We start from the raw sequence: 15203 nt of genomic DNA on the forward strand, positions 1-15203 counted from the left end.
TTTTTGATGGTTGCTTTCTGAAATAGCTTGGACTATTACTATTGAATAATCATATCAGCAGATATATAATTACAAATGAACTCCTAGCCATCAATATATAATGAATTATGGACCCATAGCAACTATAATGACCTCTCAATTTATGTTAGTTCATTATCCCGATAAATGGTGGTGTTAATAGCTACATGTTCTAGTAATGTCTGAATAAGAAATGTTTCTGCAACTCTGTGCCTGAGTATTGAGTATGCATCATCATAACTGAATTCATCCAAAATTCTTTTTCTCTGATATCCATCTCCCAGCCAAATTCTAGTGCTACACCTCCTATTTTATATTTCACTTCTTCTGGTTGGTTGGTGTATTATTCTACTCTTCTTGTTAGATTTTGATCAGGAAGTATGACAAGAGGAAGAGGTACTAAACGTAGTTGGGGAGGTCGTGGGGGTATATCTAATAAAGGGGGAGGAGGCTACCAACAGCTACCGAACACTTCTCTGGCAGATATTAGTGAACCATCAACCCCTACATCTCAACAGGTAAGTTCAAACTAACACATTGACTCGTCTCATGAAAGTAGTTTTCGGCAGATTGCACATACGTCTCAAAATGTCCTTACTCAACCAACAAATTCTGCTTCTCTGAATATTGGTCATCAACAAACACCCCCTTCTTCTCAGAATATTGGTCCTCAACAAGAAACTCCTCAAGATGTTTCAACTGAACAAACACTTGCATCTTATAGAAGTAGTAATCCACATGCAAGACGAGATACTATTTGTGGCATAAGATCCTTGAAAGTAAACGGAGATACGTAAGTAAATCTAATTATATAAGTTGTGGTAAAATATATTTGTATGTAATAATCTTCGAATAAAATGTTATATTGATTATTTTGTAGATTCTGCCCACATGAAGCTGTTCGGAATGTAACAATAGCCTTTAAGAAAAGCTTTAGTGGATCATGGAATAGTTGGAGCAAAGTTCCGGAGCATGTACGAGATAGATGGTTTAATGACTTCGAGGTATTTATAATTAACTGTATTAATTGACTTAACTTGATAAACTACATTAAATTTAATCTTTACTTTCTAATTGCAGAAAAAATATTCCTTTACTAGTGAGGACAAAGTGTTTATTCGAAGGACTTTTGAGCATGTGGGAAGTAAAAGGTTAAGTGACAGTTTGGGAAAAGCTAAAAGAGAATTTTCAAAAACAAAGAAAATGCCCGGATGGATTGCTAAAGTTCACTGGGACGCTTTGATGCAATATTGAGAATCTGACGCTTTTAAAAAAAAATCAACAATCAACTCCAAGAACAGAATGTCATCTAATAATGGAGAAGGTCCTTCCTTACATACCGGAGGATCAGTTGCATTTGCTGAGTACAGAAGAAGACATGTATTTCTCTATCTTTTAGTATTATCAGTATTAGTCTAAATTTATTTTATGATTTATCCTGTAAACTAACAATATCTTTAATGATTGTAGAAGGAGTTAACGGGGAAAGATCTTCGTAATGATGAATTATTTCTGAAGACTCACAGAACCAAAAATGACAAAAAGTGGATTTGCGGAAAGTCAGAAAGGATGTGGGTATGTTTTTATCTCATTCTTCATTGCAACACCTGTTGAGTCTTTATCTGCTTCACACTATTGCAGTAGATAAGCTTTCTTTATAGATTAGCTCCATCCATAGAATATGATAATTCAGATGCATTGACGAAAAAAGACAAGGGAGTGATGCACATAAAATTGCTGCTTTTTCTTAACTGTCTGTACATATTTTTGTAGTAGTCAGATTACAGTTCTATCACATTCAGATATAGCTTCAATGAATTTTGGAAAGTGAAATTAGGGAACATCAAAAGTACTAAGTTTTCAGATGTAGGAAGTATTTTTATATTTACAACTGTATATCTATCTTTAGACTGTAATTCCTTAAAGATTCTCCTTAACCATTAAAAAATTATTATAAATACAAATAAATGGACTAATATTTTTAATAATTACTTTTCCTTCACCAAATGTATGTGCACTGAGTACTTGTCTGAAGTGTTGAAGCCAGATAAAGCTACTGAAGAAAATGGATATATTAAAAAAAAAATATAAGACAATGATAAAGTTGTGATGTACTTGTAGATTGTTGACAAACTATCGGGTGCTTCAATTTTTGTCCATGATCTAACTAGATTACAAAAGTAACCAAATTGTGCCTTCCTAGTTTTTTTCTAATCAACAAGAAGATGGTGCACTACTGCATAATGGAACAATATCAAACAAAATATTTAAGTGAAAAAGATAGAATCCAAAGCTCTACAAATAGTGAATACTCACCTTTTAACATGGAATAATTGACAAGCATTTCCCTACTCTCTGAAGTATTTGAAATAAGAGTCGGATAAGATAAGCCTTTTTCAAGAGAATAATTTTACACTTATTGAAAACCTGAGAAAAGAAGTAAGGAAAAAAATTACTTTTCTTCTCAGTTTGATACTTTTAAAAATCATCTCAAGTTGTTGGAACTTAAAATATCAAAAACTTGTCTATATATTTGTTTATTTTATGCTTTTCAAACTGAGAAAGTGGTTTAACTGAAAGTGAATGGTAAATAATTTTGTCTATTCTGTATTCTTATTGTTTGCGTTGTTATTATGTTGCTGCCGATATGCTATTGCGACTCTTCTCTTATGTCCCAAGAATATATCTCCAGGAGTAGTGTTAGAATTGTTGTTCATGGACACTATCATGGTAGAATATCATAAACACCCTCTTAGGTCTTACCCTGCTATTTTTTATCTATGATGTATAAGAAAAACTTCTAAGTCTTTGCACACTCTAGATTTGAGAAACATTCAACAATTTTATAGCACCTTCTCTGGTGCACCTCATGAAAATAAGATTAATTAGATGGCCATCTACAATTAAATGAATACTTTATATATATATATATATATATATATATATATATATATATATATAATTCTCTACTTATTAGAGAAGTCTATTTCTTCATCTACTTCTTTAGTTACAGAAGTCTATTTCTCTGTTGTTCATTTCTTTCATTACAGAACAAATGTGACTGCTCTATTAAGATTTGCTACTTGGAGACTTTGATATTCTATGTGATAACTAATAATTATAATTTTTTTCAGAATACATTTACAGAGATTATTAAGGAGAAGTTAGGTGAAACTTCAACATCAAGGAATGAAGAAAGTTTTGAAATAGATGATGCAGACATGGAAAGAAACATGGCAACAAATGAAGATGAGGAAGGAGAAAAAACTAGCAAAGAGAATGTTGTGGATATATTGAAAACTATACCAGATGAACAACTACTGAAAACTTGGATTGAAACAGTTGGAGGAGCAAAAAAAGGAAGAGTATATGGACTTGGTCCAAAAACTTGTCTTCTGGCAGATTCAGTGAAGGCTAATTGTGCATCCTCTAGTGCTCCTAATCCTCCAAATATTCCTACCCAACAAGTTTTTGAAACACCCGAATTTCAGCAATTTCTTGATCGTGCATTGGAGCAACGGATGGAGAATATGCAGGCAGATATGCAAGCGGGTATTTGGGAAGATATGCGAGAAGAAGTAAAAGTTGCGGCTCGTGCTGTCGTGCGTGAGATGCTTGGTTTAACTCAACTACCACCCAATGGCTTTGGTTCTTCCCCAAACATATCTTAGAATAGTAGAGTTTATGTTATTAATTAGTTAACCTAAGACATGTTTTATTTACCAATAGGCATACACTTTGTCATTCTAGAACTAATGATACTCTGATTATGTTTATGTGAAAAATTATTGGATTTAATTATTTATTTTGTCTTATGTCGAATTATGTAGGAAATTGTATTTGTATTTCATCATATGCAATCTAGGAAGTATTCCTAGTGAGATTTAGCCTGGAAATATCCCAAGCAAATACAAATATAGGCTAGAATATTTATCAAATTAGCTACAGAATGATCTTGACAAAAATTCCTAGGTATTTTTAGCTAGTAATTTAGCTTGGAAACATTCCAAGCAAAACGTTGAAAATGCTAGAATACTTGTAAGTTTAGCTAGGGATATACCTAGCTAGTTTTAATAAAATCAGCGCTAAACAAAAAAACTTTGCTTGAAATTTAGCTAGTCTAGTCGTAGCAAATATTAGCAAGGGATAAGTTCCTAGCTAATAGCCTAGTTATGTTTCAATAAGTCAACATTGACCAAACAAATTTTGCTTGGAATATAGCTACCACATATCCTAGCAAATATTTTGCAAGGGATTTGTGCCAAGCAAATATCCGTAGCTAATTTAGCTACGGATAACACATCTTCCTAGCAAAAATTTTAGCTAAGAGCCTATTAGCTACGGAATTAGCTAAGGTCATTTTTCTAGCTAAAGCGATATTAGCTAGGGATCTTGCTAAGTCAGCTAGAATTTTGGCTACTAGCTAAATGTGTGTTCTCTTGTAGTGTGGGCCCTCACGAGTTTAAAATGCGTCACTAGGGTCTAAGGCTTGTTAACTTATATACTCAGTATCCCTCTTGTGTTTTGTCGATGTGGGACTCTCTTCAAGAATTTAAATTCTTTTAAAAATTCACACAAACCCAAAATAGACTAATGTGCTGCTTTACTTTTTCACTCAAAAACAACGTTGAAATTTGTGCTACATAACTAATTAAAAAGAAAATACTCTTTTTTTGTTTGAAAAAGAAATTACTCTTTCTACAACATGAAAAATTATTCATTTTGTTAAAATGAATGAAAATTCTTTTTCTACATTATGAAAAAAATATATTCATTTTGTTGAAATGAAAGAAAATATTTTTTCTATATCATGAACAGAAAGTACTTTTTTGTAAGGATAGGGCAGGGTTGGGGGAGGGTGGGGTGGGATAGGTGTGGGGGGTTGGTGGAGATGGGGAATAGGGTGGGGAAGGTTGAAGAAGAGTTTTGGAAAATATTTTCTCTTCTCTTGATAGGGAAAACATTTTCCTCCAATTGGAGAAAAATGAGTTCACGAGCAAAATATTTTTCAAAACATTTAAGCCAACCAAATATGAAAAAATAGAAAACATTTTCCAAAAAATATTTTTCTTCGTACCAAACACACCCTTAGACTTAAGTTATGACTTGTGAGTCACCTTATCATGGTCCTCGTAGGATTTTTGTGCGATCAGCTTATGACTTATCTTTGGTTGGTTGAAAGAGTTTATGATAAAATGTCGTTTTACATCTCTTGGTCTATCATATACTCCATTAAGTTTGACATGTTTACAAATAATTAGATCCTAACTTGGACTTTATTTTTTGGAGCAAGTTTTTTTATTTGAACAATACTACTATGTTATCCTATTAAGAGGAATATTAATTTCGATACAATTTCGCTCGGGATAGAATAACTAAAAGGGTAGAAGGAAATATATATCAAAATATCATGGCATATGAGATAAACGAAGTAATATATTTATAACTCATAACATGAAATTGTCAAGATTATAAATAACATCTTACTGACTTGATTTAATTGTTGATACCTTTGCAGGTTCAAATGACATTTCAATTTAAGTATTAAGCCACTAAAGTAGAATCATGCTCATGACATAATGTAACTTCAATTGCCTCAGTGGTAAATTTGTAATATGTTCTATTGCAATCCTGTAATGATTAATAGGGGTTCGTGTGCAACGCACGTATCTAGAGACTAATATATATACACATCAATCAAACACTAATTAAAATCCACAAAATTTTACACAAATATCCCTATATATTTCAATAGCAAACACATAAACCCCTTGTATAATGTATTGAAATAAGATATTCAATAGCAACATTTTTGCATAGGGTCCTCATAAAATTGGGGTTTAGATGCTTGATATTGAAATATAGAGGACTAGAGGTAATATCCATAACTATAAGTAGCAGCTGGCTTAAAAAAAGAGTGAGTTGTACTTCCGTATGAGGTGGGTGTTGTGTGTGACTAATATAACACTAAAATAAATGGGAAAGTAAAAAACATATGGTCTTGATTCTAATGCAATACTCTGCATTTGTAAGTACCTGAAAAGTGAAAACGTTTGATTTCATAATAGTATATATATGTTATGTTTCATTTTCATGCATGATCAATTCTTTCACTTACTTCCATATTCTCTCAAAAGGTTTCAAAGAAAAACAATCTCATATTGCACCAACCAAAAAATGGAGAACAACAATCAAGAAAATGCTGAAAATGGTGCTGCTATTGGATCGGAAGGAAGAAGAGGAGGAGGTGTTGGTGGTCGACGGAGACTCACCGCATTGCGGGGCGTCTCTCCGCCACCTTTTCTGTTGAAGACATTTGAAATGTTGGAAGATCCTGAAACTGATCCCTTCATACATTGGACTTCTAACAAAACCACATTTCTTATTACTGATACTAACAAGTTTGCTATTGAAGTTCTTCCAAAGTACTTCAAACATAGCAATTTATCCAGCTTCATTTACCAGCTCAACAACTATGTGAGTATTCTGCAAATTTAACTTCTCTATTAGTATGTTGTCTCTGTTGTGTTCCTATTTTTTGTTATTATAGCTCAACAACTATGACTGTTACTGCATTTTCCACTTCTGTTTCTGATATGTTTGCTATGTTATTTTTCTCATTTTTATTGTTTTCTTGAAATTTTGGCTTCTCTTCCATCCCCTCCCTCATTTTTTGCTAGCTCAACATCTATGTGGCTTGAATCTCTAAACACTAAACCTTAAGACCCTTTCGTCTTAATTTAACGTTGTAACTAGTATGCATGTGGTGTTTTTGTGAATCCAGTTTTGATTTCTTGAAAGCTGTTGTTCTGTTTCCTGTTTGATTTGAAGTTAAAATATGGACTTTTGATTTGACAAGAAAGAATGAATCTCACTCAGGGTTTCAGGAAGGTCTGTTCTTACAAAAGTGAGTATGCGAATCCATGGTTTCGAGCTGGGAAAAAGCACTGGCTGAAGAACATCAAAAGCAGGATTCAACTTTCCAAAGCCACTAAGCCACAACAAGGTTCACATAGTCCTTGTGTTGATCCAATGAAGGATAATTTGGAAGAGGAGCTGGAGAAGTTGAGGAATGATAACATTAGTCTGAAAATAGAACTTCAGAAGTTGAAAGATAGACAAGAAAACATGAGAGCTTTGTTTCCTACTTTGAAAGGATGCAGAAAGGATACAGAAATTAGCAATATTTTGAAGCTATTTCTCGAGAAATCGAAAGTGAGAGGAGATTCTAGCAGCAATGACACAAGAAAGAGGCCACAAACGGTAGAGTCACCAGATCGTGTGGCTAACTTTGTCCAGGATGGGATTGGACAGACATCAAACTCTGCTGGTGGCTCAGTAAGTTCTAATGAACAACAGAAAGAAGAAGCAACTGCTAAAAATGATAAGAATCGCGAGTTCTGGGAAAAACTGCTTGAAGATGATTCAGAGTCTCAAAATGAAGGAGCAGAGAGTGAGCAGGCACTGAATCGATCGAAGGCTAGGGCTGAGATTGAGGAGATGGTGGAAAGCAAGATTGCTATGGAAGGAGAAGCTTTGATTGCAAAAGCTGCTGCTGGTTTAGATGAGGAGATGGAGACTTATCTTCAATTGTGGACCTAGTATATGCTGTTTGCTTCTATATTTCCATAAACAAAAAATATGAATTCTACTACATGTTTACATTGTGATCTACTTATCAAATCAAAATTGTTGCTTTGTCTGCAGGGAGGAGGAGGACAATATTGTTGAACTACAGCTGATGTGAAGGTCTTGTCTCCATATTGACTGATCTTACTTTGTTCCAGGAACTATTTAATGTCTCTTCTATTTACATAATTTTACCTAGAAACTATACTGGATGTAGGAAGTTATGAAAACTTTTTAATGATTTCATATTTGTAATTAATTAGAGTATCAATATCTATGGAGTAGCCTATCTCTAAAACTTTTGTTTAGTCATGACATCTGAAGCTGCTTCCTTTTGATGTTTACACTTTTTTGTTATAGAAACTTTACACTGGAAGCTACACCATGGTTCTCAATTGCAGAACTCATTAAGTCGCGGACAAATAAAACAAATGAAACCAATAAATAAGCTACGTAAGAATGATGGTCATAGGGATCAAACAAGAAAAGGATTGAGGAGGGAGGATTTTTGCTATGTTTCAGCTTGATCATGCTTAGAGATCCTTACCTAGGTCCTGAAAGAATTGAAGGAAACAAGGTAGTTGTAGTGTCTGCCACTCTTTTGATAGCTGCAATTGTTCGTGAATTTGGAACACTATAGTCTAACTGAGTTTCAATATCCATTGTCCCCTCTATTACTTTAACCACCATGGACATGGAAGGCCTCAGAGTAAAATCACTTTGTAAGCACCACACAGCAAGCTTCATCATACGGACAACTTCTGATGTATTGCACTGCAGATCATCGTTGTAGTTTCCGATCATATCGATCAGCAGATTGTTTTCAGCCTTTTCCATAAACAGGCTAAGCAAATGTGGATGTTCCAGTGAATGTGAATAGTCCACATTCTTACGCCCACAGAGGATCTCCATCGCAACAACTCCAAAGCTGTAGACATCTGCTTTTTCTGTAATGAACGCGCTAAACCATTCAGGAGCCAAGTATCCGGGAGTTCCCCTAATTCTTGTCACTATCCTGCTCTGATCTTTATCCACCAATTTGGCCAGGCCAAAATCAGATACCTTTGCACAAAACTTGTCATCCAGCAGAATGTTCTGCGGCTTAACATCTAAGTGGACTATTCTTTGCCTGCATTCTTCATGAAGATAAGCCAATCCTTTTGCTATATCATGGATAATGCTCTTTCTTATTTGCCAATTAAAGGTAAACTGTGTAGAGCCTGTGTCAAAAATCCATTTATCCAATGATCCATTACTCATGAAATCATAAACTAATAGCTTGTGCTCTTTCTCAGCACAAACTCCAATTAGTCTAACAAGATTAACATGATGTATGCTTCCTATGGTTTGGACCTCTGCCGAAAATTCTCTTTTCCCTTGTCCAAAACCGTCAAGAACTTTCACGGCTACTTTCTGACCATCTTGAAGAACTCCTTCATAAACTGAGCCAAAGCCTCCCTGACCAAGCTTTTGCTGGAAATTCCCTGTTGCCACCTTCAGCTGTTCATAAGAAAATCTCAAAGTGCCAGATATCTCGTCCGAGTAATCATCATTATTTTCTTGTAATGTTTGCTTTCTCTTGAAAGCAATCAAGATGCTAACACATATTGCTATTAGAAGAAATGCTCCACCAGTTGATCCAGCTATAATTCCAATTCTTCTTGCAGCTAAAGAGTCTGTATCTTTTTCTGTGTCATTTGGAATTTTGATGAATGCAGATGACTCATAGCCACTTCTTTTCTTTGCATCATTGATAAGTGTCAGTACAGGGGAGGGTAAAAAGCAGTCACCCCTCGAAAAGTTTGTGAAATAATGGAAGAGAACTACTTTACAAGAGCAGTTCCTCATGCACAACGCTTGGCAGCTTTCCACATCTGTTCCTCTCAGAGCTGCTGCTTCAATGTCAACATAGTTAAAGTAATAGACGTCCAAAACACGCATCATTTTGTGGGAACGTCGTCCATTGCATTCCACAGGACTTACTTCCACGCATCCATTGCTTTGTCGATCATTACTTTGTTTGAATGGACCAGGACAAGAACAAAATCCATTTGAGCAAAGCTCCAAACTTCCACACGCTGTAGGGTAATCACAAACACCGATGAAATCTGCCAAAATATCGGTTTGCTGATCACTTCCCTCAGCGTATGATCGTAAATGTCCATCATAATCATATCTCAAAAATTTCATCCTAGAAGGTCTTGAGAACACAGCATTTGGCTCATTTGGCTCAGTTGAGGATATGTACAAGGCAAGAGTACCATTCACTGCTTTTACATAACTTTCATTAAAGCTATCCCTTTCTCCAGTAACCAAAAACTTGAAATACATCTGTGGCTTGTTCGATATGTGAAATGCAAACAAGCCTTGATTGGTTACAGAGAGAAAGAAGTTACCTTCAGTCCAATTGGATGAAGAAACTCTAGCAACAAGTCTTTGACCAGCCCTTAATTTCTGGCCAGGAAGCAGTGTATCTGTTGGATGATCAAAAGACTGCCACACAGTCTGATTATGCATGTCATGAAGCACAAGGTTTCCAGTCTCCATCATCTTAATGCCCGAGACGAACTTATTCGCCGTGCTTGTAGACCACACAAGAGTTCCATCTACATCTTTTAACACTAAATCTCCATCTTGCAGCAATTGCAGCGTCCCATTTTCGCGAATTGGATGGTTTCTTTTTGCAAACCAGACTAGTTCAAGGTCAGACCAGCGCCGGATTCCTACTGAGTCCTGACGAAGACGTACAATTCCTATGGAGAATACAAAGGAATCATCTTCTCCGTTTGAAGAAAAACCACAAGCATAAGCCATGTCCTTCTCTATCTCTTTGAGCATCAGAATTCGCATGAAAGGTCCAAAAGATTGATTGAATGAGTAATAAGGGTATGTCAAGGGCTTTGTAACATTGACAACTGAAACATTATTGTTAATCCATGTTGTAGGGATTTTTGCCGTGTAATAATCAGGAAATTGAGCTGAAGTAAGGTTCTTAAGGAGCACAATGATCAAAAGCTTCAAGACATGATTGAGAGAGGCTAAAGCCATGACTTTTTTTAGACAAAAAAGCTAAAATGTTTCTTTAACCAAGAATATATTTCAAGAGAAAAGAGTTCTTACATAGATGAATAGTTCATCTCTAAGTTACATCAATGACTTGATCATCCTTGAAGTGAATCCATTGATTCTATTCCCATCCGTTTAACTACGTGTCTGGATAGGATAAAGACGGTTCTGAAGCTGATGTTCTATTTTCCTTTTCTGTGCATAGAGTTTACTCGCCAAAGTTTGAGATTATGTAATGGTAAGGACTGGAAATGTTATTTTCCTACAGTTTCAATGCCAAATGGGCGATTAACTAGTATGCTCTTTGGACAACATTTTGCATGGGAAGAGAAGTACATTTGAAATTTTGAACTAAGTTGAATGTTATCCCTCCCTTTGTCCTTCTTTTCCATGTTTGCAATACTAACATTGGACTTTTCTTATAGCTACACGTTTGGATTTAAACTACCCCTTCTATAGTAAAAAGATCATGATGTTTTATATTTCAATGCCACACAAGAGGGATGTGATTTGTGTGGTGGCCAATTTTCGCGTGCACCGATTATAGAAAGACCTGATTCTTCTATGTGTTCTTTATACTACTGTTGCAGAAATAGTAAATACAGAAAGTAAAGAACACAAGTATTTTTATGTAGAAAACACCCGGCTCAAAAGGTGAAAAAACCACGACCTACTACTCTGTAGGATTTTTTCCAACACTTCACTAAATCACTGAGCCAAAACAGCTACAAAACTCTTTGTAAACCTAAGGATTAACTCTAATCTCGTTGTGGCAACCAGCCTCTAACTGTTGCGACAACTTCAAGTTAACTCTAACTTGAATACTCAAAGTACCTAATACAATTGCGTCTAGATAAAGCTGAAAGGTACAATTTAAAAACACATATTACAATGAAACTAGAATAAAAGACAAACACTTGGAACTGGTTCTTCTAATAGGTTCATGTAGCTTCAGGTTCGCACACTTGACTCACACAAGAATTGCTTGTAAACTGCCTTGCTATTTTTCTCTCAAATCAAGTTTAACTTCAGCGTTTGTGCATCCATGTAAAATGAGAACATCCTGCAATATATAGAGTTAGTAGAATAGGAAATAGCTAGAAGTCTAATACTTTACTCTTCCTTAGTGGAAGAGTTCTAGTTATCTTCAACTTCTAACTCCTCCCTTATCTTGGATAAAGTTCTCTTCGAGTAAGGAGTCTTTCTCCTTATCATTTATGCAACATTTTTGTTCAGAAGATATCAGATATAACCACTTAAGCTTATCTCCTTCACGTGCATGCCTTGTGCTTGAATCTGCCCGTGTCTGTGTACATTGTATGTGGACTTGGTTCATGCTTGAGTTCCTTTGTCAATCATCAAAACAAACTTCATTTGGGCCAACAAATTCCCCATTTTTAATGATGACAAACTCTGTGCTTTTCATAAGCATAGGCTATGTGTCAACTCAGCTCAATATCAACACAATGTTAGAACACCTTTTCCATTTTAAAGTCACAAATCATCAAGAACCAGGTTCATTAGGTTATAAACATCACGGTCCACAGTAAAAAACACAACCTATCTTTCCCCTTTTGGCATCATCGAAAAGTTACATAATTATGTTAGATAATTAGATTTTAATAGAAATTACTCATGGCCACTGGGGCTAAATCAAATGCAATCATGGAGTCAGGCATCATTTATCAATCTAATGATATTAGTCAAGTAAGAAGCATCAACAAACAATTAGAGCACAAAAACAGTTGATTATCATTAATACTAGTCATTCACAAAGCATAAAGAGAAATAAAAATACTGCATCATGAGCAAAAAGGTCAAAAAGAAATCTCATCCGGGTCACTGGTTTGTCTAACTAAGCTAGGAAGGTTTTAAGGCTGGGAAGGACCAGGTTCTTGGTTCTTGGCTAGAAACAGTTTCAACATATCATGAAAAATGCCATCATTCTTCTCTTTTTCTTCTTCCACCATTTTTACTTTTCTGGATTTCAAGGCAGACCTGGTTCTTTTAGCCAAGGTAGAGGGCTCTGCATACTTTGTATTTGAAACAGACTTCTTTGTGGAAGCCTTGATTTTCTTTGCCTTTGGAGTCACAACCTCCATTTCTTCTGCCTCATCTTCATCGTGAAGAACCAGGTCTCCTCAATTTCAACTGCCTCAACATGCTCAACCACCTTTTTCTTTCCCTTAGCAACATCTTTTCTCTTACTTTCTTCGAGGGCCTTTTCAGTTCAGCCACACTCTGCTTCTTCTGACTCCTTATAGCTCTTCCTTTTGTAGGAGGAGTCTCTATAGGGATAGAAAAGACAGTCTTTCTCTTCTTGTTTGCCCTAGCAGTACCAGGGACTTTAACTCCTAAACCCTTTTTCTTTTTAGGATTGTAACTGTCACACACTTTTCTCAGTAGGTCCTCGAAGGGTTCCTGCACAGATGGAACAAGTTCTTGAAACCTCTTCCTCAACCTAACCAACCCTTCAGCAGCTTCTCCGGACCCACTCCCCCCTTTTTCTCTCACACTTTCTTCTTCTCCAGTAGATTCCTCACTCCATACTACCATAGCTCTTGTTTCTTCAGTCAAACCAACATGAGTGGGTGAAGATTCAGCCACTCCTTGTCCCGTTCCCCTCACATCGTCTTGAACACCCTCATTCTCCTTTTCTTTTCTCTTTTTATTTTTACCACCAATTTTTCCAAACTCAGTGGTCTCTACCCCAGCCACAGTTTTTACCAGAACAAATCTATTTTCTAGATTTGTAGCAACCTCAGAGATTACTTCAAATGTAATTTGTGGAGCATATGTTACCTGCTCTGTTCTGATGAAACAGTTTCTTCCCTCTCAGTTGCAGACTTGAAAGAATCTTCAGATTTTTTGGGTTCATCTGGCTGACTTGCCTTCAGTTGCTCATTGATTTTCTTGATTTGTTCTCCTCCAGCGACTATTTTGCGAGCAAGCATCTTGAATCTTCCTTTCTCAGAGATAGGTGTGGTTGAGGTGTGGTTGAAGGAGTGGGTGTGGATTCTTTAGGCGGGGGATTTCCAAATTCGTTAGCCATTGATGGTTAGAGGGTGAGAAAAGATGAGTATGTGTTTGTTTAGAAGATGAGAGAAGATATAGAGAATTATTTGGCGGCTGAAAATTTAGAAGTGAAGAAACAACTAAGGTCTAATCAATATAAATAGACAGAGTTTAATTGGGTAACAACAGCTTTTTCAGAAGCTCAGAAGTCTAATCAAACTGGGAGTCAGTTTGAAGAAACGTTGAAGACTCTCCCTAGAATCTAGGCACTTATTGCATTTTGGGACTCTTTTTAGATGAAACTGGTTCATTTTGTAAGGGATAAGCTCAAGGAGGTTAGGATTAAATGGGACTCTCATTTTTATCATAATCCAAATATAATTATTTCAAAATATGTAGGGTGGAGAGTACGTACCATGTAATCTTGATGAACTAGGTTCTTCACTGAGAAATCTCTTGTGTAAGTCTGAATTTTTCAAGAAAATAAAGATAATATCATTAGAGATTAATGAGACATTTTAGCACATGGCATAGGAGTATACTGATGAAAGTATGAGATTTAGCAAAATCTAATCATATTATGTACAAAAATTCACAAATTTCCTAGCCAAAATTTATGAGTTAGAACTGGTTCCTTTTAGGTGATCTTAATCATCCCTAATTCTAACATGTTCCTTTCAAAGTGATCTATACTTAGAGGTTTTGTGAAGATGTCAGCTATTTATTTGTCAGTAGTACAAAATTCCACAGTGATCAAACCCTTTTCATAGTTGTCCCTCAAAAAGTGATGTCTAATATCTATGTGCTTAGTTCTTTTGTGATGAACCGGGTTCTTGCTCATACTAATTGCACTGGTGCTATCACAAAAGATGGGGATACAATCTACATCAATTCCAAAGTCCATTAATTACTTTTTGATCCACAACAATTGAGCACAACATGAGGCAGCAGCAACATACTTAGCTTCAACAGTAGATAAGGCCACATAATTTTGCTTTTTGGTGACCCAAGACACAAGACATGAGCCAAGAAAGTGTATCATACCTGAGGTGCTCTTTCTATCCACAAGAAAACCTGCATAATCAGCATCAACATATCCCATTAAGTTGAAATTACTACCTTTTTGATACCATAAAGAAAGGTCAGTGGTGCCTTTTAGGTATATCAAGATTCTTTTGACAACAATCAAATGAGACTTCTTTGGATTTGCCTGAAATCTAGCACAAAGTCCTACACTGAAAAGAATGTCAGGTCTGCTAGCAGTGAGATATAACAAAGAGCCAATTATTTCCCTATACAACTTCTGATCAACAGATGAACCAGGTTCATTTACATCCAATTTTGTGGTTGTTGCTATCGCAGTGTCAATTTCTTTGGAATCTTCCATTTTAAACCTTTTAAGCAACTTTTTCACATACTTTTGCTGATGAATCATAGTTCCATTTGAATTTTGTTTAATTTGTAAACCTAAAAAG

General features: G+C 35.6%; 3 protein-coding genes across 3 annotated transcripts; 2 read left to right on the top strand and 1 right to left on the bottom strand.

Annotated features, from left to right (window-relative positions):
- Nucleotides 1–702: 702 nt before the first annotated feature.
- LOC104110884 (uncharacterized) lies at nucleotides 703–3689 on the top strand. Its single transcript, XM_070193444.1, has 5 exons — nucleotides 703–811; nucleotides 899–1022; nucleotides 1099–1398; nucleotides 1489–1593; nucleotides 3153–3689. The coding sequence occupies exons 3-5, from the start codon at nucleotides 1321–1323 to the stop codon at nucleotides 3687–3689; spliced, it is 720 nt and encodes a 239-aa protein (XP_070049545.1). The 5' UTR covers nucleotides 703–811; nucleotides 899–1022; nucleotides 1099–1320.
- A 2163-nt stretch (nucleotides 3690–5852) lies between these two features.
- LOC104112643 (heat stress transcription factor A-7a-like) lies at nucleotides 5853–7957 on the top strand. The gene is made up of 3 exons (XM_018776535.3): nucleotides 5853–6495; nucleotides 6898–7619; nucleotides 7726–7957. Coding segments are annotated over exons 1-3 (1125 nt in total). The 5' UTR covers nucleotides 5853–6093; the 3' UTR covers nucleotides 7727–7957.
- A 113-nt stretch (nucleotides 7958–8070) lies between these two features.
- LOC104112644 (G-type lectin S-receptor-like serine/threonine-protein kinase SD2-5) lies at nucleotides 8071–11078 on the bottom strand. Its single transcript, XM_009622626.4, has one exon. The coding sequence runs from the start codon at nucleotides 10693–10695 to the stop codon at nucleotides 8191–8193; it is 2505 nt and encodes an 834-aa protein (XP_009620921.1). The 5' UTR covers nucleotides 10696–11078; the 3' UTR covers nucleotides 8071–8190.
- Nucleotides 11079–15203: the final 4125 nt, after the last annotated feature.

This window comes from Nicotiana tomentosiformis, chromosome 2, assembly GCF_000390325.3.
Source record: "Nicotiana tomentosiformis chromosome 2, ASM39032v3, whole genome shotgun sequence".
Classification (NCBI taxonomy): domain Eukaryota; kingdom Viridiplantae; phylum Streptophyta; class Magnoliopsida; order Solanales; family Solanaceae; genus Nicotiana; species Nicotiana tomentosiformis.

Coding starts and splice junctions, on each gene's coding strand:
- LOC104112644 (XM_009622626.4), bottom strand. CDS start 10,695: ATGGCTTTAGCCTCTCTCAATCATGTCTTGAAGCTTTTGATCATTGTG.
- LOC104110884 (XM_070193444.1), top strand. CDS start 1,321: ATGTCATCTAATAATGGAGAAGGTCCTTCCTTACATACCGGAGGATCA. Junction 1,399..1,488: donor CTGAGTACAGAAGAAGACAT/GTATTTCTCTAT, acceptor TAATGATTGTAG/AAGGAGTTAACGGGGAAAGA. Junction 1,594..3,152: donor GAAAGTCAGAAAGGATGTGG/GTATGTTTTTAT, acceptor AATTTTTTTCAG/AATACATTTACAGAGATTAT.
- LOC104112643 (XM_018776535.3), top strand. CDS start 6,094: ATGTTATGTTTCATTTTCATGCATGATCAATTCTTTCACTTACTTCCA. Junction 6,496..6,897: donor TTTACCAGCTCAACAACTAT/GTGAGTATTCTG, acceptor AATCTCACTCAG/GGTTTCAGGAAGGTCTGTTC.